Source organism: Oncorhynchus mykiss, chromosome 2, assembly GCF_057628025.1.
Source record: "Oncorhynchus mykiss isolate SJ-2025 chromosome 2, ASM5762802v1, whole genome shotgun sequence".
NCBI lineage: Eukaryota > Metazoa > Chordata > Actinopteri > Salmoniformes > Salmonidae > Oncorhynchus > Oncorhynchus mykiss.
In genome coordinates, this window is record NC_143023.1 from 66,903,638 (window position 1) to 66,913,860 (window position 10,223).

The following is a 10,223-nucleotide window of genomic DNA, read 5'->3' on the forward strand; positions in this document are numbered from 1 at the left end:
GACACATAAACTACTGCAGCATAAATACTGGAGGCTGAGACAGGAGGGGTCAGGAGACACTGTGGCCCCATCCGATGACACCCCCGGATAGGACCAAACAGGAAGGATATAACCCCACCCACTCTGTCAAAGAACAGCCCCCACACCACTAGAGGGATATCTTCAACCACCAACTTATCATCCTGAGACAAGGCCGAGTATAGCCCACAAAGATCTCCGCCACGGCACAACCCAAGGGAGGGCGCCACCCAGACAGGAAGATCACATCAGTGACTCAACCCACTCAAGTGACGCACCCCTCGTAGGGACGGTATGAAAGAGCCCTAGTAAGCCAGTGACTCAGCCCCTGTAATAGGGTTAGAGGCAGAGAATCCCAGTGGAAAGAGGGGAACCGGCCAGGCAGAGACAGCAAGGGCGGTTTGTTGCTCCAGAGCCTTTCCGTTCACCTTCACACTCCTGGGCCAGACTCAATCATATGACCCACTGAAGAGATGAGTCTTCAGTAAAGACTTAAAGGTTGAGACCGAGTTTGCGTCTCTCACATGGTAGGCAGACCATTCCATAAAAATGTTGCTCTATGGGAGAAAGCCCTGCCTCCAGCTGTTTACTTAGAAATTCTAGGGACAATTAGGAGGCCTGCGTCTTGTGACCGTAGTATGGTAGTAGGTGTCAGCCACACAGGTTTGACTGTGTCAAGAACTGCAACGCTGCTGGGTTTTTCACGCCTAACAGTTTCCCGTGTGTATCAAGAATGGTCCACCACCCAAAGGACATACAGCTGACTAGACACAACTGTGGGAAGTATTCAAGTCAACACGGGCCAGCATCCCTGTGGAACGCTTTCGACAACTTGTAGAGCATGCCCTGACAAATTGAGGCTGTTCTGAGGGCAAAGGGGTTGCAACTCCATATTAGGAAGGTGTTCCTAATGTTTTGTACACTGTATATGTTAGCGTTAGACACTTTTGTTGAGCTGTGTGTGTTGTATCCTGTGTGTCTGTAGGTGAGCGTCCCTTTGTGTGTCTGATCTGCCTGTCGGCCTTCACCACTAAAGCCAACTGTGAGCGTCACCTGAAGGTGCACACGGACACGCAAAACGGAGTGTGTCACGGCTGTGGCTTCATCTCCACCACGAGGGACATCCTCTATAGCCACCTGGTTACCAGTCACATGGTTTGTCAGCCCGGCTCGCACAGTGAAGTGTATTCCCCAGGTCCTGGCCTGCCCAAACTGCCTCTGTCCACAGGTAAATACATGAACAGACTAAATGTTTTTGTTTACAATTGCAGTGAGAGGATAACAGCACTGCCTCTACTTCAGAACAGCAACTATGCAGAGATACCATGTTTTCTATGGGTATATTAATATAGGTTAACCCAGAACTAAAATATTGTGACATTTGGTCAGATGCTTGATTAAGTTCTGGGGGAGACGTGTTAGAGATTGCGATAATGTGATTTGTAAAGTCTCCACCCTCGCAAACAGAAACTCTCAGCCAAAGCCCCCCCCCCCCCCTCCTCCTTTCGCATTTATCATCCATGTTGACACACGACAGCAGTGTAAGACTCACCATGGATATGTGAGGCTGTTTTCAACACTATTTTGAATTAGCAGTGTCCATTTCATCACTTCGTTTTAAGCCACTGCAACAGTTGTGCTTAAAAATGATAACAGGGAAAAGAGACGTTTTTGCATACTTGCCAACTGGCTACGGCAAAAATGTGATATATCAAGCATGGCCAGGTTCTCGTAGTCTGCAATTGGAGGAATAACCTCGCAGCGTATCCCCGCCCCAAGTTTAAGCACCTGCCTCGCCCTGGTACACCCAAATACGAAAAAATCAAGCCCCGGAACTACTGCTGCTGCTATCCGATGCTTCCCATTGTCTGACATAGTGTAAGGGCGGCAGGTAGCCTTGCGGTTAGAGCGTTGGTCCAGTAACCGAAAGCTCGCTGGTTCGAAGAGCCGACAAGTTGAAAAATCTGTCAATGTGCCCTTGAGCAAGACACTTAACCCTACTTTGCTCCAGGGGTGCTGTTTTACTATGGCTGAAACTGTAAAACAACACATTTCACTGCACCTATTCAGGGTATGTGACAATATAACGTGTGTTTTTTGGAGGGTCTCTCCATGAGAGATTATGGGTATATTGATGATGATTCGGTCCTATAGGCTATGAAGCATAATCACCAGTGATCTAATGTTATGTTTAATAGTAAGAAACCAATTTCTAATAGTGTGTGTCTCTGTCTCTCTGTGGCAGGTCTAAGTCCAGGAGACTCTGGTGTTGTGTTGAAATGTCAGATATGTGGCCACGTCACAGACTCACCCGGCCAGCTCCAGCAGCATGTTCGCACACACCTGGAGGTGAGGGTCCCGGCAGAGAGGAGCCCCTCACCCCGCCAGAGCACCCCCTCCTCAGCTGACCACCCTGAGCCCCCTGCCTGCGTACCCCACCCTGACTCCTCCAGCCCTGGGGCCAATGGGAGCTCAGCCACCCCGCGAGGCTGCAGCCCACCTGACCACCTCCCCACAGACATGAGGATCAAAGAGGAACTGCGCTCGGACTCTGAGAATGAGGGGCAGGAGGAGGAGGACCGGGAGGGGAAGAGCCATGGACACACTGGGGTAGGGTGCTCTCAGACCTCCACCTCCCCCAGGAGTCCCTTTGCTGTGGCCGTGAAGGCAGAGCCAACCAGCCCCACCCCTGGCTCCAGCCCTGCCCACCCGGGAGGAGCTGGCTCAGTGCTGCCTGGAGGAGCTGTATTCCTGCCACAGTACATGTTCAGCCCAGAGGCAGCCATCCTGCCCCAGGCCTCAGAGATCCTGGCCAAGATGTCTGAGATGGTCCACAGCCGGCTGAAGCAGGGCCAGGTGTCCCCTGGGGCAGCACCAGCCTTCTATCCCGCAGGCACTACCGCCACTGTCCACAAGGGGGCCACCTGCTTAGAGTGTGACATCACCTTCAACAACATAAACAACTTTTACGTTCACAAGAAGCTCTACTGCTCCAGCAGGCATCAGCAGGGAGACGCGGCTGGCCCAGTGAAGGAGGGGGCCTCGGGGGTCACCGTCCCCTCTGTCGGACACGGTTCATCCCCTCAGGCTGCCACAGCCTCCCACAGTGACTCAGACCCTGTTCCAGGCAGCACCGGCACAGAGGGCAAGCTGGTGGAGATGAAAAGTGAGAACCCTGGGGTGAAGGAGGCTGTGTCCTCCTCTTCCTCTGAGGGGGAAGGTGGTGGAGGAGGACGAGACCTGGCCAGTGAGGGCAGCCAGAGCCCCAGCGGCTCAGCAGAGGACCAGGAAGAAGACCCCACCAGGACCTTCTGTCAGGCCTGCAACATTCACTTCAGTCGCCATGAGAACTACACGGTCCACAAGCGCTTCTATTGTGCCTCACGCCACGATCCGTCCAACCAGCGGTCAAGCGCTGGCAAAGCCACCTTCCTGCCTCAGCCCATCCGCACGCGCAAGAGGAAGAAGATGTATGAGATCCACATGGCTCGGACTGAGGCCCTAGCCAACGCTGCTGCTATTGCCTTTCCCTCTGCTCCAGGGATGGGCCCGGCTGTGAAGCAGGAGGCTGCTGCCTCATTGGGGAAGGTCCTGGAGGCCCCTGTTCCAACCATGGCCTTGGGCCTGTGTCCAGCCACTTCCAGTAGCACCAGCCCTGATGGAGACGGCCCAATCGACCTGAGTAAGAGGCCCCGTCTGAGGGACACCCCACGGGGCAGCAGCAGCAGCATCTCTGCTCTGCCCCTCACTGACTACCACAAGTGCACCGCCTGCAGCATCAGCTTCAACAGCATTGAAAACTACCTGGCCCACAAGACCTACTACTGCCCAGCCACCACCCTGCAGGCCCACACCCTGAAGACGCTCCACAGGCTGAAGAGACCAGCCTCCACTTCCCCAGAGGCCAATGGGCTCCCCACAGAGAAGGCTCCTCAGGGGGCCTCGCCCAGCCCTCACCCCTCAGCTTTGCCTGGCTCTGAGTCTACATCCCTTCACAGCGGCCCTGCAGGCAAAGGCCCAGGCTCTCCTCCTGTGGTCTGCCCCTACTGCCCTCCCAATAGGGCGGTGACCTGTGACCTGGTGGAGCACTTCAGATCCATGCATGGCCTGGTCTTGAACCTGGAGGGCCAGCCAGCTGTCATCAGCCCCAGCCTGAGCCCCAGGGATGAGACTCCAGTTACCCCGCCCAAACTGGGCCTCCAGACCCGCAGGGACAGCATCAACATTCGGGTCAGAATGGACACTGTATCCCCCTCCTCTCCCCTGGTGAACATTAGCCCCCTGGGTCCCCATGCTGGGGGTGGCAGCTCCCCCAAAGCAGCCCCTCCTGCTGTGTCTCCCACCAGGTCCCTCCCCCTGACTGTGTCCCCTGTGCCTGAGGTCCTGAGGGAGGTTGGGGTTATGAACCACCAGGCTGCTGTTGCTCTGCTTCCAGACAGGGCAGCCCTCACCCTGGGTCTCCCACTCCCTGTTGCTGTCCCAGCACCTACCACACCCAAGACCCTCCTGGTCTCCCCTTTGCAGAACGGTAACATCCGCTTCTGCCGGCTGTGCAATATCAAGTTCAGCAGCCTGTCCACGTTCATAGCCCACAAAAAGTACTACTGTTCCTCCCACAGCGCTGAGCACGTCAAGTGAACATGCCTGTCTATGCAGTGTCCCCTCACATCCTAGCCCCAGCTTTTCACCTGTGTCAGTGCCACCATGGCATAGCACCACGTCTGGACAGTCTGAAGTAAATGTGACTGTTACTCGCCAGGCACTGGTTAGCTGCTCGGACGCTGACGCTCCCGGTATTGTTACTATGGTAACTTATTTCTTCTTATGGGTCAAAGTTCGTATTACACTAAGAGCGGAGATACGCTACCTGCACACACATTTGTGCCCACCTTCCCTTCCCCACCACCTCAATACCTGTCCCCTAACCCTCTCCCCCCCTCTCACCTCCAAGGTTCACAGAATGTTGATAATGGGACTTCTAGATCCAACATTTAATCTCCTGAGCAAGCTTAATTTAACTGTTTATATTACAGTTATCTTGATTTGATTGTGATTGTTTGAAGCATTTCTTGCTCATGACGAAACTTGCTTTTCCTGAGCCATTGATGCTCATGACCTGTCAGTGAGTGGGGACAACTGTTGTCCCCCAGGGCCCTCTTGTGGAGCTGACCATCTCCACCTTTTTATTTCTACCTACCTGTGCATAGTGTATGATGCTTTAAAATAATGATATGGTTTTGTTTGAACACTGGCTCTTTTGTTAACTAGAAAGCATTTTAGCTGAATTACAGGAATGGGTGTCACAAGGTTATCAATTACAGATGAAATATTTGCAAATGGATAGATTTTCCTTTTTCCAAAACCACAATTGTAATTTCTCTTAATGCAAGGGAAAGCATGGGAAATATTTATCTCTGATTTCATGTCAACAGAAAACTACCTAGCGTCTGAAAATATTTTTAGTTTTTATTTGTATTGTTTTCATACTTTTCGAAGGAACTCTTTCAATCTTGGTGTGTAAAGGTGTTTTTGTAAGTGTAGATATATAATATCTTTCACAGTAATCACTGGGATGACACTGAATCTTATTTTCATTATTGTCAGCATTTTTTTTTTAATGCTGGTGTTTTAAATTTGGGTAGAACGAAGATGACTGGACCTGAGTATCAGGATGAAGACACTTCACTTCCTGTTCCTATAATGCCCTTCACAACACCGCCCATCTCCCCATTAAACCTGACCTTTAACCCTCAAACCTCCTACTGTATCAACATATTACACCCGCCAATCTGCTGCTGCTGATACACAACCATCACCATCTTGCTATATGATGCTTGAATTAGACATGGGATCCATTTAAATCTATGTTGATTAATTGACACCTGTTAGTGTGTGCTTGTTCTATTGTGTTTTTCCGGTAATGAAGTAAAAGAAGAAGAAAACATGTGAGAAGGTGTAAGAGACAGGCAAGGACAGCAGATGTATTTCACAGATTGTAGAGAGACACGCGGTAGATACTGTAGCTCCTAAAACTGTCATGTCTAAAACACAAACACACATACAGTTGAAGTCGTAAGTTTACATACACTTAGGTTGGAGTCATTAAAACTTGTTTTTCAACCACTCCACAAATTTCTTGTTAACAAACTATAGTTTTGGCATGACACAAGTAATTTTTCCAACAATTGTTTACAGGCAGGTTATTTCACGTATATTTCACTGTATCACAATTCCAGTGGGTCAGAAGTTTACATACACTAAGTTGACTGTGCCTTTAAACAGCTTGGAAAATTCCAGAAAATGATGTCATGGCTTTAGAAGTTTCTGATAGGCTAATTGACATAATTTGAGTCAAATGAAGGTGTACCTGTGGATGTATTTCAAAGCCTAACTTCAAACTCAGTGCCTCTTTGCTTGACATACTGGGAAAATCAAGATAAATCAGTCAAGACCTCAGACCTCCACAAGTCTGGTTCATCCTTGGGAGCAATTTCCAAACGCCCGATGAACGGTACCACGTTCATCTGTACAAACAATAGTACACAAGTATAAACACCATGGGACCACGCAGCCATCATACTGCTCAGGAAGAAGATGCGTTCTGTCTCCTAGAGATGAACGTACTTTGCTGCGAGAAGTACCTTCAGGTACAAAAGTATCTATATCCACAGTAAAACGAGTCCTATATCAACATAACCTGAAAGGCGTCTCAGCAAGGAAGAAGCCACTGCTCCAAAACCGCCAGACTACGGTTTGCAACTGCACATGGGGACAAAGATCCTACATTTTGGAGCAGTAGCTGAAGAACACCATCCCAACCGTGAAGCACGGGGGTGGCAGCATCATCTTGTGGGGGTGCTTTGCTGCAGGAAGGACTTGTGCACTTCACAATATAGATGGCATCATGAGGCAGGAAAACTATGTAGATATATATTGAAGCAACATCTCAAGACATCAGTCAGGAAGTTAAAGCTTGGTCGCAAATGTGTCTTCCAAATGGACAATGACTCCAAGCATACTTCCAAAGTTGTGGCAAAAAAGACAACAAAGTCAAGGTATTGGAGTGACCATCACAAAGCCCTGACCTCAATCCTATCGAACATTTGTGGGCAGAACTGAAAAAGTATGTGCGAGCAAGGAGGCCTAGAAACCTGACTCAGTTACAGCAGCTCTGTCAGGAGGAATGGGCCAGAATTCACCCAACTTACGTTTCCCCAAAACGTTTTACCCAACTTAAACAATTTAAAGGCAATGATACCAAATACTAATTGAGTGTATGTAAACTTCTGACCCACTGTGAATGTGATGAAAGAAATAAAAGCTGAAATAAATAATTATCTTTACTATTATTCTGACATTTCACATTCTTAAAATAAAGTGGTGATCCTAACTGACCTAAGACAGGGAGTTTAAATGTATTTGGCTAAGGTGTATGTAAACTTCCGACTTCAACTGTACATCCCTGGTTTACAGAGTGTTGTTGAATAGACCTGCGAAATGCAATCTTTCCTCAGTCAGAACTGGCTGTACTGGCACAGCCTTACCGTAGAGTTGAGTTAGCTGGTCCTGTGCTCCACTATCCTTACCTCTCATGATGATCTACATGGATTGGTTTGTTACTTGTGCTGTTCTCTTCTCTGTGTTACACAGGCAGATGTTTCTCTGCACTAAAAACTGGAAAACAAAATGGCAGTGAAAAGTTGAGGATTTTTGCTCTGTTGTGGTTTTGAACAGTGCTGTATCAGTCATATCTTACTCAATAATGTTTACAATTGCATTGCGTTCTCATTTGTAAAAGAGATTAGCAATTTCAACAAGTGACAAATCGAGGAGCTCAGTGCTGAGAACCATTTCGAATTTCCCCTTTATATTGCACTGTGTTGTACAAATGTGCTGAATGTTTTAGTTTTAGAGGCTTTTTTGTCAAGTATTTATGTTTTTACAGCACTTTTCCTCATCCAAACTCATCCCTTGAAAGAGTTGCTGATCAATTTCAACCTTTTCACATTAATTGAAAACATTTTGTGAATGATTCCTAATGGAAAAGTAATAATGAATGTCAGATCTTTTCTTTTTTTAAAATTTCAATCTCAAATTCCACCACACACTTGTCCAAACTATGCATGGGAAATAAACGTCCTGAGAGACATTAAAGAGTGTCAAACGTCTGTCTTCTTTCACATTTGATTGAACTGGTCCACCCACACACTAGACCTGCCGTTTTACCTCTTCTCCTAATTGTATCTCTCTTGGCTTTTATGATGCTTGCTTCAATAGATTTCAGGCCACACATCATTTCTCTTTTCATATAACTTATTTCGGTGAATGTGTGAACCTCCATACGTAAGAGAACTGAAAGAGTCATCTCCACAGTGCCGACATGCTTTAAAAAAAAAAATCCTGTTAAAGAAAAGCATTAACCCCCAAGTCTCAAGCCTATGCTGATTTAGTACTAACAGTACAGTCAGTCCTACACTTCTTATTTTATAACCAATCTGATGGATGTTGTGGACATACTGAATACTTTCATTTTAGTTACCTCATCATATCCCATTATACAGCAAGTTTGAATTGTGTTGACCACTGCTTAGCATAGCTAATTAGGGAAAAAATTATATTAACATCCTGAGCGGCATAATTTTTCAGAGACCCAGCTTGTCGATTGGTCAGGACTCGGGAGTACTACAGTCAGTATTTATAGCCAATCAACAAGCTCCAAAGCATCAAGATGGACAATTTTTTTTCTAAACATAGTCAAATCAGATGTATAGATTATGCAATTCAATTGTTAGCAGCATGAATTAACCATTGTTATTAGATGAGTGGTACTCTTTGTGTAAATTCAATGCTGCCTTAATGACTTTTTAAAGCCAAATTCTACATTCAGTGCCTGCATTATCATGGAAAACTCTTTGACAGTTCCCAATGGCATGGAGTGAAGAAAAGTACTTTTATCACAGCACATCATAATGTTGACTGATTCTAAGCAATTGTATTGCTATCAAGCAGAGCATCAAGTGGTTCTATTTCTCTGAAATGGTCTATAACTAGGGTCCCCAACTAGATTCAGCTTGTGGCTGATTTTGTTCTTGAGCGGATGGTCGGGGGCCGGAACATATACAGTAGTACCAGTCAAAAGTTTGGACACAACTGCTTATTACAGGGTTTTGCCACCCTTTGCCTTGATGACAGCTTTGCTCACTCTTGGCGTTCTCTCAACCAGCTTCACCTGGAATGCTTTTCCAACAGTCTTGAAGCCGTTCCCACATATGCTGAGCACTTGTTGGCTGCTTCTCCTTCACTTTGCAGTCCAGCTCATCCCAAACCATCTCAATTGGGTTGAGGTCGGGTGATTTTGGAGGCCAGGTCATCTAATGCAGCACTCCATTACTCTCCTTCTTGGTCAAATAGCCCTTACACAGCCTGGGGGTGTGTTGGGTCATTGTTCTGTTGAAAAACATGATAGTCCAACCAGATGCAAACCAGATGGGAATGCATATCGCTGCAGAATGCTGTGGTAGCCATGCTGGTTGTGTGCCTTGAATTCAAAATAAATCACTGACAGTGTCACCAGCAAAGCACCCACACACCATCACGCCTCCTCCTCCATGCGTCACGGTGGGAACCACACATGCAGAGATGATCCGTTCACCTACTCTGCGTCTCACAAAGACACAGTCGTTGGAACCAAAAATCTCAAATTTGGACTCATTAGACCAAAGGACAGATTTCCACCGGTCTAATGTCCATTGCTTGTATTTCTTGGTTTAAGCAAGTCTCTTCTTATTATTGGTGTCCTTTAGTAGTGGTTTCTTTGCAGCAAATTGACCATGAAGGCCTGATTCATACAGTTTCCTCTGAAAAGTTGATGTTGAGATGTGTCTGTTACTTAAACTTTTTGAAGCATTTATTTGGGCTGTAATCTGAGGTGCAGTTAACTCTAATGAACTTATCCTCTGCAGCAGAGGTAACTCTGGGTCTTACTTTCCTGTGGCGGTCCTCATGAGAGAGAGTTTCATCATAGCGCTTGATGGTTTTTGCGACTGCGCTTGAATAAACTTTCAAAGTCCTTGACATTTTCTGTATTGACTGACCTTCATGTCTTAAAGTAATGATGCTATCATTTCTCTTTGCTTATTTGAGCTGCTTTTGCCAAATAGGGATATCTTCTGTATACCACCCCTACCTTGTCATAACACAATTGA

At 47.1% G+C, this 10,223-nt stretch overlaps 1 protein-coding gene across 4 annotated transcripts in view; it reads left to right on the forward strand.

The window, feature by feature from the left end:
• LOC110494451 (zinc finger protein ZFPM1) overlaps window positions 1–8,172 on the forward strand; it is a 93,893-nt gene extending 85,721 nt beyond the window's left edge. For all 4 annotated transcript variants that reach the window (XM_021569506.3, XM_090205724.1, XM_090205716.1 and 1 more), the window contains 2 exons: window positions 1,004–1,246; window positions 2,264–8,172. In XM_021569506.3, the coding sequence (XP_021425181.3) occupies window positions 1,004–1,246; window positions 2,264–4,656 (2,636 nt within the window). In that variant the 3' untranslated portion in view covers window positions 4,657–8,172. The remainder of the gene's footprint in view (window positions 1–1,003; window positions 1,247–2,263) is intronic.
• Window positions 8,173–10,223: the final 2,051 nt, after the last annotated feature.